Source organism: Eubalaena glacialis, chromosome 2 (genome assembly GCF_028564815.1).
Source record: "Eubalaena glacialis isolate mEubGla1 chromosome 2, mEubGla1.1.hap2.+ XY, whole genome shotgun sequence".
In the NCBI taxonomy this organism is placed as follows: Eukaryota; Metazoa; Chordata; class Mammalia; order Artiodactyla; family Balaenidae; genus Eubalaena; species Eubalaena glacialis.
Genome location: NC_083717.1, coordinates 187,212,292 through 187,230,774, shown reverse-complemented (window position 1 = coordinate 187,230,774; position 18,483 = coordinate 187,212,292). Strand labels below are relative to the sequence as shown.

Here is an 18,483-nt window from a genome sequence, read left to right as displayed (position 1 = left end):
AGAGGGCAAGTTTGCTTGCTGATCTAGACTGCTAGGTCAGGGCTGGGTGATCATTCCTGCCTCTAGAAGTGGGTACATGATCCCAGGTCTGGCCAATCAGAGCTCTACATTTCCCTGGCCACAGTGACTGGTTTAGGGTTTGGCCTGTGACCTAAGACCTGGAAAAACAGCATATTCCAGTGCTGGGTTGGGACATGGTCAAAATGGAAAAGACAATCGAAGTTCTAGAGATGTAAGCCTGGGAGCTCCTGGGGGCCAGAAGGAGGGGACAGCTTACCTGAGAATGAAGCCTACTCAGAGAGGAAAAGAAGCAGTTGAATAGAGAAAAAGAGTAGGTTAGTTCTGAGAACACTTTTTAAGCCTCTAGATCCAGCTGTGCCTGAAGTCCATTATTGGACTTACCAGTTATATGAGTCAATAAATCCCCATTTTGCTTAAGTCAGTACAAGTTAGTTTATAACTGAAGGAGTGATGACGATCAGTCAGGCCAGCAAAATGGTCAGCCAGTCAAATGACCAATGATTGTTTTGTAGCAGACACTTTACTAGACTCTTTGAGGGATAGAACTTCAACAGGAATAAAATGACTGGCCTGCTCCTTGAGATGATAGCAACCAAATGGAGTAGGTGAGAGAGCTTTATAAGAAAAGGACAGGAAACCTCTGGTCCCTGCCCTCAAAGACCTCCCAGTCCACTGAGGGAGAGATAATTAAACAAACAAATGGCCTTTGACGCAATAAGTATGATAAATCCCTAAATATATCCTTGTTATAAATAATGTATTCCATTGAGTCTAACATGTGCATTTTTTTTCCACATTTTAACATCTCTGAAATTAGAATGTGTCCTGTCATCAATGGTTTATCACAATGTACTCAGCCAAGAAGCATCTGTGCTGTCCTCGCTGGAGCCTGGGTCACCTTCGGGTCACCTTGAGCACATACTGTCATCCTTAAACTGAGTTAGGTACCATGCATGTTGGTCTAATTGCCTTTTACGATGTCTTTAAAAAGATTATAGTGTGACTCAGCACTGAGATGAAAAGGTAGTTCATAGGCACAGAGGCACTGGGGCAGAGAAGCAAATGGAAATCTGGTCTCAGGGGAGAAAATAAGCAATACTAGAAGAATGACTCTGAATCCGTATTTTTCGCAAAATAATAACCATGAGCTTTATAGGAAACTACCTAGAGATAAATGACATGACTCAGGTTTTATACTAAGTTATTGTGTGAAAACAGACAGAATGCAGGTGTGATTCAGAGAAACTGGATTCTGAGTTTGAAGAAGTTTGGGGAATACTATAACCACCATATTTTGCTTATATATTTTCCTTTTAATGTATGCACAGGAATGTATATGACAAGATATAGGTCTAAATAAGTCTAAAAGAGAGGGCTTTCAATACATTTAAAATAAAAAGTGATAAGCATTGTTATACTTGACTAGGCGGCATTATCTTTTTTTTTCTAAGGGGCATGTAAAACAATGTGGCCCCTTAGAATGGAGTGTTCTTTGAGCCTGTGAACGCTGCAGAGTGCTTATTACGGGGTAGGGTTCAGGAGTGTAAGAATACACCATCCACTGTAGAAAGTTCTCGTGTGCCGATTACAAGGAATCGGGGGTGAAATGTTGCATAAAAGAAAAGCCAGCACACTACTTACTGGGTCCAGGGGTTTGGACCGCGCCCAGGTCATCACCGTGGACACTAAAATAAACACCTTCCGCTTTTCGAAATGGCTGATTTCTTCATTCAGGGCTGTAGGGCCAAAAAAGCGGAGCGTTTACTTGGATCCATTTAGAACGTGTTTTAAAATCATGTGTACTTTTAATTACCAGCGGGACTTGAAGTGACTCCTCTTTCAAGGAGTGGCTTTACACCAGGGGGGCATCCCCTCTGATGCTTCACTGCCCCCTCCTCATCTTTGTCCCTGGCTGCCCCCCTCCAGCCACCCGACCTCTTCTGGGCCCAGCTCAAATCTTCAGCCCCTTCCTATTTCCTGGCCTGCAGCGGTGTGCTTTCACTTTTTGGGAGGGCTCGTGATACTGATAATAGCTGACACGGATGGGAACAGTTCATGGGCTTTATCGAATTCTCACCATCAGGGGATAGGTACTCTCATCTCTGTTTCTATCTTCTAAGGGAGCTGAGGCACAGTTTGCCCAGGATCACGGAGTGAGGTGGTGGTATAGAGTCCGATCCAGGAAGCCTGGTTGCCCGGTCTGTGGTCTCCCCACTATGCACCCCCTCCCGCTGAATGGAGAATGGAGTGGGAGGCCCCAAATCAGAAAGCAAGGCCCTCTTTTTTTTTTTAAACCATTTTAAAAAATTGAAGTATAGCTAATTTACAATGTTGTGTTAGCTTCAGGTGTACAGAAAAGTGATTCATTTATATCTATCTATATCTATATCTAATGTATTCTTTTTCAGATTCTTTTCCATTATAGGTTATTACAGGACCTTGAATATAGTTCCCTGTGCCGTACAGTAAATCCTTGTTCTTTATCTAGTTTATATATAGTAGTGTATATATGTTAATCCCAAACTCCTAATTTATCTCCTTACCTTCCCCCCTCTGGTAACCATAAGTTTGTTTTCTATGTCTGTGAGCCTATTTCCAGTTTGTAAATAAGTTCATTTACATGATTTGTTTCCATTCCACATATAAGTGATATCATGTGATATATGTCTTTCTCTGTCTGACTTACTTCACTTAGTATGATCATCTCTAGGCCCACCCATGTTGCTGCAAATGGCATGATTTCATTCTTTTTTATGGGCAAGGCCCTCTTATGATTTCACATAAAGCAGTGCTATTTAGCTTAAGCGTTTGCAGAAGGAAGTAATTCCCTCCCCCTCCACTGCCCCTGGCTGGGGGAGAGCAGCTTATGCGTTGGGGGCTGTGGGTTGTGTGTGGAGGGAGGGCTTTGGTAACACCCCGATGCTTGGTTACAAACCATCTGTAGAGATGGGAATTTAGAATAGTGGTGGCCTGGACCTGGGAGTGTTTGGTTTCCAAAGGGTTTGTCATTCCCCAGGAGGGCTCCCCACACATTTAAGCATTGAATCTCCTTGAATACTTTCTGGCATGTGATTCCACTAAAATATTTTTCATAATGCATAATTTTCCAGGGGAAAAAAAAAAAAAAACTAAAGTGAGATATACTTAAATTGTCAGAGGATCTAAGCGACACAGTAGTCATGGTAAATTTTAGTCTCATGAGCTGATTTCTCGAACAACAAGGAAAACAATAAAATACTGATATCCTGAATCTAATAAACTCATGGATTCCAACCCTAAGGTGAGAAAGTATTATTGAATTAAGTCTAAGAACACTATGTCCACAGACCTACTAGAGAATGGACTTGAGGACACGGGGAGGGGGAAGGGTAAGCTGGGATGAAGTGAGAGAGTGGCATGGACATATATACACTACCAAATGTAAAACAGATAGCTAGTGGGAAGCAGCCGCATAGCACAGGGAGATCAGCTTGGTGCTTTGTGACCACCTAGAATGGTGGGATAGGGAGGGTGGGAGGGAGGGAGACTCAAGAAGGAAGAGATATGGGGATATGTGTATATGTATAGCTGGTTCACTTTGTTATAAAGCAGAAACTAACACACCTTTGTAAAGCAATTATACTCCAGTAAAGATTTAAAAAAAAAAAAAAGGGGGCTTCCCTGGTGGCGCAGTGGTTGAGAGTCTGCCTGCCAGTGCAGGGGACACGGGTTCGAGCCCTGGTCTGGGAAGATCCCACATGCTGCAGAGCAACTAGGCCCGTGAGCCACAACTACTGAGCCTGCGCGTCTGGAGCCTGTGCTCCGCAACAGGAGAGGCCGCAACAGTGAGAGGCCCGCGCACCGCGATGAAGAGTGGCCCCCGCTCGCCGCAACTGGAGAAAGCCCTCGCACAGAAACGAAGACCCAACGCAGCCAAAAATAAATAAATAAATAAGCTTTCATTAAAAAAAAAAAATTTTTTTTTAAATTAAAAAAAAAAGAACACTATGTCCACATATTAATCCCAATCAAATGATAACTTTAGTTTCTATTTTTATTCTATTAACAAAAATCACCTCTTCAATTTAATTTTGTTCTTTTACCCTTCCTGCTCTGCTGTGCCTCAGATTGGCCTATTTTGTGAATGCCTGGCACACTTAGAGGTATTCTAACTGGGTTATCCTTTTTTATTTATGATCATTTTAATGGGTCTAAAATGATCTCCTTGTTCACTTTTGAATGAGCAGCACATTTTATCCATATATACAAATGTTTTCTTGCATTTCTTATACTTCATTTCTTTCTCCATTTTTGCCTTCCTTTGATAGTATCTGTGAAAGGCAAGGTAGAAGAATTCTTTTATATTAAAATATTTGAAAATAGCTCAATAAAACATCATTAAGAAGTAATACATATCCACTGTAAAAACAAAAACAGAAAACTCCCCAAATCTCAGGAAGTACATGAGGTAAAGTGATAAGGTTCCCTCTACTATTCTCTCTATACCCTCACCCAGTCCCCCATGACTGACCAAGGGTTATACTTTCTTACAGACACAAACACTTTGTATCTCAAAAAAGAGGTAACACATTTAAAATTTTTTCACCAAATAGAGAATAAAATTGTCTTAATTATTTAAAGCTCTTTATTAGAATGAAAAAGGAAGCAATATAGAACATACCCTACATGTTAAAGCTCATGAAAGGAAATGCAGTATCAAAGTTTGAGAACTGCTATGTTCCCTTGATAATTAGTGGGAGAGATCCTATTAGGTGCTGAAGCTCATCTGTCATAGCAGGAACTCAGTGGTTAATGTCTAAAGTTCATAATCAGAGGACATCAGTGCAGGCATTTTTGTGTATTAAAAGGAACAAGTGGGTTAAATGAGGTTCCTTTTGAACAGTAGAAATGGGATGGAAAAGAAATGCAGGGAATTGTTGCTTTTTATTCTAAATCCTACTGTGCTTTTTAACTTTCAAAACATGTCCAGGTTTTATTTCAGAAAAAAATTAAAATGTAAAGAAAATTGTGAGTATACATTGTATAGAAAAAAATCAATTTCCAAAGACTGGCACAAAATAAGAACTCAATAAACATTAGGTCTGATTATTATTTTAGGTGGTGAAATTATCTTAGAAAGTGCAATTATACATCATCTGTAAATATTTGCAAAGGGATAAAAATGTGGACAGTAGGCATTTGAAAAGCTCTATTCCAAAAGATGACACATTATTCATGTTTTTGATTTGTCTCTTACTGAATGAAACTTAGGCCCACAGGGATAAATGAGAAATCAAACATTCTAAGCTCCTGAGGATTCCAGCACATCCACAGAGAGTATTTTTTCATCATGATTTCTCTGAATATGGTACAGACATTACTGAGGCTTCATTCTATTTCTCTGAACATGAGCCAAAATATAGCTTTGCTATTGGTCTTATTCAGGGGTTGGCAATGTACCACCTGTTTTTGTAAATAAAGTATTATTGGAACCCAGCCCATTCATTTACATATTGTCTATAGTTGCATTCTTGCTACAACAGCAGAGGAGTTGGCTTGAAAAGCTAAACATACTTACTATCTGGCCTTTAACAGAAAAAGTTTGCTGACGCCTGAACTAATCTGCTAAAACCCAACATATTGAAGTGTAAAAAATACTGCAAAGTAAGGTGCTTGTGTCTTTTTGGCTGTCCTCCTAGCCTGGAATGGCAATTCAAATAAGCTGATTTATTCTCTCCTTTGATCCGGACTTAATAAGGAGATGAATCACAAAGCACCAAATTGCTAAACATCATCTTGTCCCTTAGAGTTCATTACCTTTTTCAAAGCATTTAAAATATGAAGTGTCCTCTGCTACCCCTTCCTGACCCTTGCTATTGGGGAACACTTGTTGAACTGAATCAAATCCTCACAGTTAGAAATAATTCCTCTCCTCCTGGGGCTTCCCTGGTGGTGCAGTGGTTAAGAATCCATCTGCCAATGCAGGGGACACGGGTTCGAGCCCTGGTCCGGGAAGATCCCATATGCCGGGAGCAACTAAGCCCGCGAGCCACAACTACTGAGCCTTCACGCCTAAAGCCCGTGCTCCGCAACAAAAGAAGTCACCCAATGAGAAGCCCGCGCACCGCAAAGAAGAGCAGCCCCCGCTCGCTGCAACTAGAGAAAACCCACACGCAGCAACAAAGACCTGACACAGCCAAAAATAAAAAAAAAAAAAAGAAATAATTCCTCTCCTCCTAAAGTCACATCCATCTTGTGATACCTTTTGTGTCAACATGCCATTCTCTGTCCTGTGTGAAAGTTTCTCCCCAGTCCTTTAGCTCTCTTGTGGGCGTACAAGAGCCTTGAGGGTATCATTCTTTTTAAATTTGTCTTTGTATCTTCCCAATACGTTCAACCCCACCTCCTTAAGCCATGCCTGTGGAATGAATAAAGGCTGAATTTTGAAAGTTAATGTTTCATTTCTTTTAATGATTAAAAATATTCTATTCTTCGGACACATAAATCAATGGAACAGAATAGAGAGCCCAGAAATAAACCCATGCACTGATGGTCAGTTAATCTACGACAAAGGAGGCAAGAAAAGACAGTCTCTTCAATAAACGGTGCTGGGAAAACTGGAAAGCTACACGTAAAAGAATGAAATTAGAACATTCTCTGACATAATATACAAAAATAAACTCAAAATGGATTAAAGACCTAAATGTAAGACCAGAAACCATAAAACTCCTAGAGGAAAACATAGGCAGAACACTCTTTGACATAAATTGTAGCAATATTTTTTCGGATCTCTCTCCTAAAGCAAAGGAAATAAAAACAAAAATAAACAAATGGGACCTAATTAAATTTAAAAGCTCTTGCACAACAAAGGAAAACACTGACAAAATGAAAAGACAACCTACTGAATGGGAGAAAATATTTGCAAATGATATAAATGATAAGGGGTTAATATCCAACATATATAAACAGCTCATACAACCCAACATCAAAAAAACAAACGACCCAGATTAAAAAATGGGCAGAAGAACTGAGTAGACATCTTTCCAAAGAAGACATACAGATGGCCAACAGGCACATGAAAAGATGCTCAACATGGCTAATCGTCAGGGAAAGGCAAATCAAAACCACAATGAGATACCACTTCACACCTGTCAGAATGGCCATCATCAAAAAGACAACAAATAACAAGTGTTGGCAAAGACGTGGAGAAAAGGGAACCCTCATGCACTGTTGGTGGGAATGTACATTGGTGCAGCCATTGTGGAAAACAGTATGGCAGTTTCTCAGAAAACCAAAAACAGAACTACCATATGACCCAGCAACTCCACTCTTGGGTCTATATCTAAAAAAACAAAAACACTTATTCCAAAAGATACATGTACCCCAATGTTCCTAGCAGCATTATTTATAATTGGCAAGATATGGAAGCAACCTAAGGTTCATCAACAGATGAATGGATACAGAAAAATTGGTGAATATATATACAATGCAATACTACTCAGCTATAAAAAGAATGAAATTCTGCCATTTGCAACAACATGGATGGACATATTATGCTAAGTAAAATAAGTCAGACAGAGAACGACAAATACTGTATGATATTACTTATATGTGGAATCTAAAAAATACAACAAACTAGTGAATATAACAAAAAAGAAGCAGACTCACAGATATAGAGAACAACCTAGTGGTTACCAGTGGGGAGAGGGAAGGGGGGAGGGGCTTTATGGGGTAGAGGATTAAGAGGTACAAACTATTAGGCATAAAATAAGCTACAAGGATATGATGTACAACACAGGGAACAGGCAGTATTTTATAATAACTATAAACGGAGTATAACCTTTAAACGTTTTGAATCACTATATTGTACACCTATAACTTATAATATCGTACATTAACTATATTTCAATCTAAAAAATTCTATTCTTCGGAAGCTCCTGTTGCTAAATTAAACAAGGAAGCCATTAGATTGAGGTGGTCCTAATAGCTTAGCAGCCTAAATAAGCAAACCCAAACCTAAGAACAGCTAATCACAAACAGTCAACTAGGCTCTCCCAAATAAGGGAAACACTTAAGTTACAGCCAGTCAAATAACTGCTTTTCTCTATAAAAGTCTCGTCCCTAGCTGCTGTTGGTGGAGCTCCTAACCACTTCCAACATGAATCGGATTTTTTTTTTTTTTTTTTTTTTTTAATCCGCACCACGTGGCTTGCAGGGATCTTAGTTCCCGGACCACAGATAGAACCCAGGTCCTCCGCTGTGAAAAGCTCAGAGTCCTAACCACTGGACTGCCAGGGAATTCCCAATATGAATTGATTTTTGTTCACATAAACTCTTCTTTTTTTATATATAATAAGAAACACTGTCAAATGCAGTAAACATCAACTTTATTTTTATGTATTTATTTATTTTGGCCACCCTGCACATTATGTGGGATGTGGGATCTTATTTCCCCAACCAGGGATCGAACCCATGCCCCCTGCACTGGAGGCACAAAGTCCTAACCACTGGACCACCAGGGAAGTCCCTCACATAAACTCTTAAATATTTTCACATGCCTCCATTTATCTTTTAATGCATATCCACTAGTCTGATTTCACTTCCTGTTTTAGGTGAATTTCAGATCAGTTCTTCCACGGTTCTAATTTGCCTAGTGTTCCTGAGATGACTCTTAGGTAAAGTAAAAGGTCCCGTCCCTGGAGATCAAGGGTGCATCTCACTGACCAGAGACTGCCCAGATGGCTTCCTCCACTTGCTGGGGGTTCTCAGTGATGTTATAAATGATAACATCACACTCCAGCAGTTGCATGAGAAGGTCTTCTCGAGAGATAGCCTGAAAAAGAAAGTTGACAGTCATTTGTTTCAAGAACCGAACAAAGCAACCTGAATATTTAGATGGGAATGACAATTTCCAAATGAGATATGTTGCCTGGGTAGTCCCACAGGAAACATTCGCAGAAGGATTTTTTTATTTAAAATGAAATTTTGGCTGTCTTCTGTGTATAGTTTTCAAGTAACAAAGTTTATGAAAATAGCCGGGAACAGATGAATAAGAAAATTGCATAATGATCTTAGGTACTATTTCTGCATGCTGTTTAAACCCCGATTCAGGAGGAAAGAATTAGAACACACTGGAAGAAAATGTGCGAGGCATTTAAAACAAACTCAAGCTCTATGCAAGTTTCTTTGAGCAACTATAGATCATCAATCACTCAGAAGTGCTGATAAGTGATTAATGTGGATTATCTCAGAATCCTCAAAATGGAATTAATCTGGTCTCATTCGAGATGTAAGGTACCTTATTACAGTTGACAGCGGGGAGTATTTTAAAAAAACAGAAACTTTTTTTTTTTAATTTAATTAATTAATTAATTTATTATTATTATTATTTTTTTTTGGCTGTGTTGGGTCTTCGTTTCTGTGCGAGGGCTTTCTCTAGTTGCGGCGAGCGGGGGCCACTCTCCATCGCGGTGCGCGGGCCTCTCACTGTGGCGGCCTCTCTTGTTGCGGAGCACAGGCTCCAGACGCGCAGGCTCAGTAGTTGTGGCTCACGGGCCCAGTTGCTCCGCGGCATGTGGGATCTTCCCAGACCAGGGCTCGAACCCGTGTTGCCTGCATTGGCAGGCAGATTCTCAACCACTTCACCACCAGGGAAGCCCAAAACAGAAACTTTTAATGGTTAAAAATACCAAGTTCTTACATGAGATGAAAGTAACTTTGGTGATCATTGTGTCCAAAGGAAAACACGCACACTTGGTAAATCATGATTGGACTGATTGAGGATGAAACAGGCACGTTTTCAAGAGAATGGTCATCCTGACCAGATATTGAGTGACCATGATTGTGCATTCATTTGTTCCCCCAATAAATATTTGTGGGCCCTGATTTTCACCCCGAGGAGAAAGGCAAAATAAATAATGTATGATTGTTGATACTACAGATTAGCGTGTATGTGTGTGTGTGTGTGTGTGTTGTTGGCAAAATTTTAACAAATAACTAGGGTCTAATGTGGACGAGGGTGCAACTAAGCACATATGAAGCCTTTGTACAAATTAGAAAAAGGAAACCTGCTCTTGGAAAAATTATAAGGCACCCAGTCTGGGACACACTGTAGCCAGCAGAACACATCACTTTTCAGCCCCTACTCATGCCCATAGCTGGGCATCCTTGTGCAGTGTGCAACCTGTACAGCCCTACATGGCAGCCGCCAATGTAGAAAGGGCTCTCATAGAAGTACATTTGAGGTTTGATGGACTAGGTGAAGTATGGGACTATGGCTCGTAGGAGGTGACATTTGAGCTGGGCTGAAAGGGTGAGTACAAGCTCACTCAGCAGAGCCTGGGAAGTTCACGGACTAGCAGGCCATTTGCTGAGCCAGGCAAAAGCACCTTTCACAACCTGGACCAGCCTAATGTTTTTCCATCCTCCACTCTCTCTCACCTTTCATGCCACTCTTGCTTCTTCCCCTTGGCTCCCCAGAACCCAAGCTCTAGCTATACCGATGCTTTCTATTCCAAAGCACACCATACACTTTCCCAGGTGCCCCCTTGTGTGTCATTTCCTTGTACCTTTATCTGCTTGGAAAGCTCTATTCAGCCCTAGAGGTTCAGCCTCAGTCCCAGCATCACCAGTAGACCCCAAGCTCCCAAAGGAGGGCCAGCTGTGCAGAATCTCCGGATCAGAGGAGCTCAGGGGGTCTTGCTCTGTGTGGCAGGGAGGAGTCTGAAGCTCCATTTGTCTGGCTCTATAGATAAGACTGAGAATTCATACTGCCCTTTTCAGAGTGCTCTGGACGCGGCTGTGCGCACACCTCTGTCATCATGTCACTGTCCTGCTCTGGAGCCACTAGTTTACATTGCAGAGTCCCTGCTAGGCTGTGAGCTCCGTGTTTATCTGTGGGTCTTTAAAGTGCTCAATACTCATTCACTGAATCAAATTCAGGTATAAAGAGTGATCAGTGATGGAGATCTGAAGCAACGCAAATAGCCAGGAGAATGGAAAGGAGGCATTCTTTCGAGAGCGATTAAAGACACGGGTTGAGGCGTCCCTTTCTTCAGCTGCCGCTAAGGTGCTCCATCCTTCTGAGGAAGCTAAGGCCGTGCTGTGGCGAGGCCCTCACTGCGTCTGTCCGGCAGCCCCCGCCTAGCACTGGCCCTGCACCATGGCCTCCATCTCGGAGCTCGCCTGCATCTACTCGGCCCTCATCCTGCATGACAATGAGGTGACGGTCACAGAGGACAAGATCTATGCTCTCATTAAAGCAGCTGGTGTAAATGTTGAACCTTTCTGGCCAGGATTGTTTGCAAAGGCTTTGGCCAAGGTCGACACAGGGAGCCTCATCTGCAATGCAGGGGCTGGTGGAGCTGCCCCAGCAGGAGGTCCTGGCCCCTCCACCGCTGCTGCCCCCGCTGAGGAGAAGAAAGTAGACGCAAAGAAAGAAGAATCTGAAGAGTCTGATGATGACAGGGACTTTGGTCTTTTTGACTGAACCTCTTTAGTAACATGTTCAATAAGAAGCTGAGCTCTTAACCATTGTAAAGCAATTATACTCCAATAAAGATGTTAAAAAAAAAAAAGAAGCTGACCTCTTTCATTTGAGGTCAGCAAGGAGGCACTCTGTGCTCTGGAAAAAACTGGCAGAACAGGACTTCAGACAGACATTTTCAGGAGAAATTTTTATGAACCCAATATATCTTGCGTCTTCTCATACCTAGAAAAGCACCGAAGTCATGACTGGAGAGATCTGCTCCTTGTGACTAGCACCCACCTTTTGCTGAGATGTGTACTTGATTGCACGTGGTCCCTTCACCAAAACCATATGCATACTGACTGCCCACACCCCAACCTCTTTGGAGCAGTTCCTCAGAGCTCTCTGAGAGGCTGTCTCCCAGGCTATAGTCCTCAGTAAACCCCAAATAAAACTGAACCCACAGCACTCGCAGTGTCTCTGTGTGCGTGTGTGTGTGTGTGTGTGTTTTTTCCAGTCTATAGTGGGAAGCCAAGAGCCCACAGCAATACCAGGCTTGCAGCTGTGACGGGGGCAAGTGCATGATGAATGGTATAAAGGACACTCTTGGTTGTCTACAAACATCCATCTCCTTTTCTTCTTTACCAACAGAACCCCAATTTTGTTCAGATACGCCCCTTGTCAGCCTGTGGGAAATTAACTCCACCTTCTAGCTTAAGGGATGGGCCTTACTGATCTCAGGGTAAGTGATTGGTTCGGGAATCAGCAAGTGACTCAACTCAAGACACTGAGATTCAAGGAGATACCTGTGGGGTGCTGCTGGAATGTTCATCCTCCTTTTTCTGAGAACTTCTGGAAGTTCTCTTCATCAGAGTGTTGCTGCGTTTGTGTGCAAAGCCCTGGAATGTTGCCGCCTTGCTGCCAACCCGAGGATAAAGTCACCCCCAGAGGAAGACAGAGCTCAGGAAAGGGTAGGAAAAGGAGCTGCAGCCCCTGGATCATGCCAGGCCTGAAGCAGGTGCTTCCTTGAGACCACCAGCCACGTAAGCTGATGAATTCCTTATTGATTACTGATTTGCATTGCCTTTTTTTTTTTTTTTTTCCTATTACTTGCAGCCCCAAACAGCCTAAACTGATAACAGACAGCAAGGCCCTTAATACATATTAGGGCAGAGTAGTTTTGTAGAGGAGCGTGAGAGACTTCATTCTGGGTAAGTTGATATAGAAGTGCTGCAGGACATCTGGGGGAGCGGACTAGGAAGCAGTTGGATGTGCAGGTCGCTCAACAGGGCTGGAAAAGGATTTGAAAGGCATTGGCTTGTACAGGGGAGCTGAAGCTATAGGACTGAATAAGATTTAGAAAGGATGCCTATTAGGAGAAGGGAGGGAGCTCTGAGAAAAGCTGCATTTAAAGGGAAGGAGTGGATGCGTAAGGGCAGTCTGCCGGCAGCGGCTGCTGGGAAGCGGGGAAGAGAGGCCCTTGGTAATGAGGGGCTGGCTGGTGACAGTGGCCAGGGCATCTCCTGTGAAGGTGTGGGGGCTGGAGAGTGCAGCAGTGAGGCCTGCAAAGGTGGCTGAGCCCTCTCTCAAGTTCAGTGGTGGCAGGGGCCAGGGGCAGAGAAAGAGGGAGGGAGGCCAAAGTAAGAGTGTATGTGTGTGCATGTGTGTGTGTGGGGGTGTGTTTCCAGCGAGAAAGATGTGAGCATACGTAGAGGTGGAAAGAAAGAAGCCAGTGGTGAGTGAAGATCCAGAAGAGGGTAAAAGGGGGTAAGTGGTGAAGAAAGTTCCCAAAGATGGTAGGAGGGGACTCATTCATTCATTGACAAATACTTATTGAGGGCCAGTGCTGTCCGTCATCGTGCAAGGATACACATGAGAATAAATGGGGTGCTGTCTCTTCTCTCAAGGAACAGATAGTAATAGTGTGACCCACAATAGACAGATAATAACAATGGAGTGAGAAAAGTGTTAGAATCTAGGCAGGTAGAGAGCTCAGAATCTAAACTGGGAGTGGGGAATCATGGAGGGCTTCCTGGAGGAGAAGACAACCTGAGTTAAATCGTGAAGGATGAATAGGGCTGGTTGGGGGAGGGAAGAGGGAAGGCTATTCCAGGGTACAGCATGTGCAAAGCCGTCTCCTAGGATCTAGAGAGCTGCAGGCAGGGTGACGGGAGGAATTAGGCTGGGAGGGTCACCCTTCTTGCAGGTATTTAAGTCCTTGGATGAGGACTGTGTAGAATTTGTCATGTGAAGGCAGCAGTATTTCTCAGTAAGACAGCAATATAATGGTGTTATCCTCGAGTGGCTTCTTACCAAAGGAGATGTCTCTTTCACAGATTGCGCCGGCCGTGGCCCAGAGCCATGTTGGGGTGGTGCAGGGCAGAATACATTTTAAATACAGGGCAGAGAACTTTATGAGTCTGAAAGTCCAAATGAGATCCATACTTTCTAAGAATATCTCATTTAAGTTCTTTGCTGCAGGCAAGACTTGAAAGTGGAGAGACAAGGGTTGTTAATTTCCATCACGGGTGGAAGACCTGCCCTCACCGCTCTCCTCAACTTCCCCACCGTCTCCCGTTGGCAGGAGAAAGGAGATGAGGAGCAAACACATTGGCAGGGCATCGGAGCAGGGGGTGGCCCTCCCCTTCGTCCCCTCTCTGCAGTCCCTCTGGACTTACATAGTAGGTCTCCACGGCAAAGCTGGGGCAGGGGGTTTCGAGCGTGGAAAGTGTGCCCACGATCTGGAACGTGCCTTCCTTCAGGTTGGCTGAGGAGGCTTCTGGCACCGCTGATTTATCTTCATCGTGATCTTCTTCCTCTTCGGTAATTTCTTCAAGTGAAGCCCCGACGACAGAGTTAGAAAGAAACTGCAAGCAAACAGGAGTTTCCTGAATACTAAGAACAACGGAGAGTAAGGCCAGTCAGTGAATGATGATTCTAAAACCTGACCTTTACTGAAGGCTTGCTAGTGGTGCCACTCATGCTTTGTACACCGGGGTCTCATTGAAATTGGTTTAATTCCCACAATGACACAGTGAAGTGTCTATTCACTATTATGACTCCCCATTTCATAGGCGAGGAACTCAGGCTCCGAGAGCTTAAAAGCTCGTTAAGGGTATTATCCTTCCCTAGCATCAGGCAGAGCTGGGCTAAATTCACGATGGTCGTTTTGTCTAACAGATACGTAGAAATGTAATGTGATCAGCTTAGGTAACTTAAATTTGCTAGTAGCCACATTAACAAAAGGAGAAAGAAACAAGTGAAGTTAACTTAGGTAAAGTTTAAATTTTTAAAAATTTAGGTAATGTTTTATTTAACTCAATATATCCAAAACATTATCAGTTTAACATGTCATCAATATAAACATTATTGAGATATTATATATTGTTTTCTTTTCCCATAGTAAGTGTTTGAAATTTGATGTGCATTTTACACTTACAGTGTATCTCCATTTGGACTAGACACTTTTAAACGTTCCACAGCCACATGGGACCAGTGGCTATGAATAATGAAATAGAATGAGGTTGGCAAAGTTTCTTTTTTTTGTTTTACAGAAGCTGTCTTTGTGAGTTGTTTATGCAATGTTCATGGGTTTCATATATAAATAGAAATAATTTTAATTTATATATTAGACATATAATTTATAGTTTAAACATGTGTAAATAATCATGACGCTATCACCCCTTGGGAGTAAAAACACAACAGAATGCCCCACCCCCTTTATTTTGATTAAAAAAACAGTCCAAGTTAATAGCCAAGGTGTCCGGTTCAATCTCAGGAGATACTGGTTCGAGCCCTGGTCCGGGAAGATCCCACATCCCGCGGAGCAACTAAGCCCGTGCGCCACAACTACTGAGCCTGCGCTCTAGAGCCCGCGAGCCACAACTACTGAAGCCCGTGTGCCTAGAGCCTGTGCTCCGCGACAACAGAAGCCACCGCAATGAGAAGTCCGCGCACTGCAACGAAGAGTAGCAGCCAAAAATAAATAAATTTATTAAAGAAAAAAAATCTCTTATTGGAATCTATTTTTCCCAAGTATGCCATATATATTTTCATTTACCTCTCAAACACACATATTCAATTTTATTATCCCGTTTCACAGATGAGGAGATTGAGGCCCAGCAATAAGTAATTTGCCCAAGATCGCATAGGCAGGGAGGGGTAAAGTTGGACCTTCTGATATGACACCCACGGCTGCACAGGTGCCCCGCCCTGACACACTACCCAGAGACCGGGGGAGAAGGGGCTGTGGTGGCATTGCCCAGCTGGGCCTAAGGACATGAGACATGGTTTCCACGTTTTTTTAGATGCTTTATATTTCTACTCCCATATTGCTTAGTGCAGACAATAGCAATTACTTGGAATGTGAGAAAGTCAAGCCCTGGTTTGTTAAGGAATAACCGGAAATTCTGTTATTGATAAGCTTTGGAAAAAATCTCTACCAACGAAAAGTTTTATTGTAAAAATATTATGTCGTAAAAAATAATCAGAGATCAAAAGGGGATAAAGTAAAAAGTTAAATTCTCTTCTCTCCCTCCCTCCTAATTTCAATCATGTCACGTCCCTTTTTAAGTACTCCAATGGCTATCAATGGATTTAGAACATAAACCAAATTCCTGACCAAAGCCCCACAAGATCTGGGCCTTTGGGCTTGACTCTGCTTTGTTAATTTACACAATAAATATCGATGAACTGCTGACCACGTGTGAGGCGCTGTTTAGTTGCTGAGCTGGGCCACATTTTGACTTTCACGGGCCCTTTCCTCCAAAAGTATATTAAAAATGATATTTTATGACTGTATATCTATAACGACACACTATCTTTGACTCTAAAATTTAATTTGCTTCCTTCCTATTTTAAGAGAAATTATAACATTTGTGTGGGCCCCAAAGCCACATGGGTCCTGGGCAGGGTGCCTGCTGTCCCCTGGAGCCCCTGGTTCACTGCAGCCTCACCACTCTGTCCTCTGCAACCTTTGCCTTTGTCGTGCCCTCTGGGAACTATTTCCTCATGCTGGACCCTCATCTTGTGTATGTCAGATTAAATGTCACCTTTCAAGAGAGCTCTTTCATGCAACTCTATTTAAAGCAGCTGCGCTCTCCCCTCAGTCCACCTCTTCTATCCTCTTTCCTTCAGAGTACTTATCACCTATTGAAATATCTTGTTTATTCTAGTAATTATTTATTGTCTGTCTCCTTCCAGAGGGGCAGGGTCTTCAAGGGTCAAAACCTTTTTTGGTCTTATTTACTGTGCCAGCCTTTTAGTAGGAGCTCATGAATGAGTGACTCCCACCCTCCAGAGGTGATAACGGTTAAGTGTCTTGTGTATCCTTTGAGACGTTTTCTGTATTTAGGTTGTCTGTCTATCTATCTATCTATCTATCTATCTATCTATCTATCTATCTGTCTATCTATCTATCTATCTTCTCTATATTTGTATCTATCTTTTTGAAAGACACAAGGAAGTTCATACTACTCCTGTCTTTTTAATGCTTTGTTATTGCATTTAGTTTTGGACTTCTTTTTCCGTCAGTTGCCTGATTCAGACGAGTTGGCGGGAATGGAAAGAGAACCCGGTTAGGAGGTCGGAGACCTGGCCCTATGTCCAGGTCCTGCCCCCAACTCGCTAAGTGATCTTGGGCAAGCCCCTTTCTGCCTTGAAGCCTCAGTTTCCTCATTAACAGGGGAGGAACCCCGGCTGGAACGGAGATCTCCAAACACCTGGGCTTCCAGGTGGGGCGCTAGTCTAGCCTGGGTGCAGACTGGGGAGCAGGGGGCATTGGCCGTGCCCAGGACAAGGGAGGGTCCCTTAGGGGAGGCCCTGATAGCGTCCGGTGGTGCAGGCCCTCTCTGGGTTCGGGGGCGGGGGCAGGGGACTGGGAGTTGGGGGCTGGGGTTCTGCTGTGATCCACCGCCGCTCACCTTCCCGATGTTTCTGCTGCTGTATGAGTCCAGCAGGTTTATAAACACCCTCTGGATGCGGATAACTTTCTCCGTCCGGGCAGCAACTTCCTCTTCTTCAGCCATGGTGGGAGCCTCGCTGGTTGCTAAGGAGAAAGCGTCCCTTTGGTTGCCAAGGAGATGGGTCCGCGGCCCTAGGACCGCGGGACCAGGCGGCCCTCCGGGGTTGGGGCTAGGGCGCGGGGCGGGGCGTTCCCGGGGCGGGGGGCGGGGCCTCCGGTTTCCTGCGCCAGGAGCGCTCTCCCTGCCCAGGGCGCCAGGCAGGCCTGCGTCCCCGCGCGAGCCCCACTCTCCCCTGCTTCACGCCGGGGGCCCTCGGGCAGGGCGCGCCCTCCGTTCCTTTCCTCTCTTTCATTCGGTAACTCCGAAAACACGTCCCAGTGTCCACCTGACACGGAGCACTAAAAATACTGATGAATCTGATGAAAAGGTAAAACCCTCAAGCCTAGGCTTCGCCTGAAATGTTGGAGTGAATTAACGTGCCCCTGTGGGGCGGTCTGACCAGGAGGGCGTGACATAATCCTCTACTGCGAAGGGCTGTTGCCATGGAGTTTCGGGGTCATGGAGTGGTCCACTGTGCTGCCAGTGGCTGCTTGGTCCACTGGGCTCAACTGGTTTAGCAGTTCCGGGGCTGGGGTGGGAGTGACTAGAAGCCATTTGTGCTGGGGATTCACCCCCATTCACAAAGGGATAGAATTTAGACTTTGCCCTTTCCAAATCAGGTTAGACACGCAGCTGCCGAGATAAACCGACAAATTAAAAGATGCCATTCGATTTGTCTTATCACAGAACCACAAAGGTCATGGTGGACTATATATATATATATATATCCTGTTATCTTAGAATAGTAAATATTTTTGTGCTTTAAACATTAACTTGTTGAATGTAAATATTTAACACATGGATTGACTGTGTTTTTTTTTTTAAAGACTGATTGCCTCAGAAATTGGAGATGGCCAGGGAGCTGCAGACAGCCTGGAGGTTCTGGGCACTCAAGCATTTGGGAGACTTAGCTTTGACTTCCAGCTCTGCAGCCATTTGTGGGAGACTGGGGCC

General features: G+C 43.6%; 2 protein-coding genes across 6 annotated transcripts in view; one reads left to right on the top strand and one right to left on the bottom strand.

Annotated features, from left to right (window-relative positions):
* AK7 (adenylate kinase 7) overlaps positions 1 to 17,493 on the bottom strand; it is a 55,973-nt gene extending 38,480 nt beyond the window's left edge. For all 4 annotated transcript variants that reach the window (XM_061182871.1, XM_061182872.1, XM_061182875.1 and 1 more), the window contains exons 1-4: positions 17,389 to 17,493; positions 14,146 to 14,334; positions 8,725 to 8,833; positions 1,663 to 1,757 (exon numbers count right to left, since the gene is read on the bottom strand). In XM_061182871.1, the coding sequence (XP_061038854.1) occupies positions 1,663 to 1,757; positions 8,725 to 8,833; positions 14,146 to 14,334; positions 17,389 to 17,493 (498 nt within the window). The remainder of the gene's footprint in view (positions 1 to 1,662; positions 1,758 to 8,724; positions 8,834 to 14,145; positions 14,335 to 17,388) is intronic.
* On the top strand, positions 11,162 to 11,488 carry LOC133085696 (large ribosomal subunit protein P1-like). Of its 2 annotated transcripts, XM_061182870.1 has the most exons (2): positions 11,162 to 11,232; positions 11,308 to 11,488. In XM_061182870.1, the coding sequence occupies exons 1-2, from the start codon at positions 11,162 to 11,164 to the stop codon at positions 11,486 to 11,488; spliced, it is 252 nt and encodes an 83-aa protein (XP_061038853.1). The 2 variants fall into 2 exon arrangements, with proteins under 2 accessions (XP_061038853.1, XP_061038852.1); XM_061182869.1 differs by having other exon boundaries at positions 11,162 to 11,488.
* Positions 17,494 to 18,483: the final 990 nt, after the last annotated feature.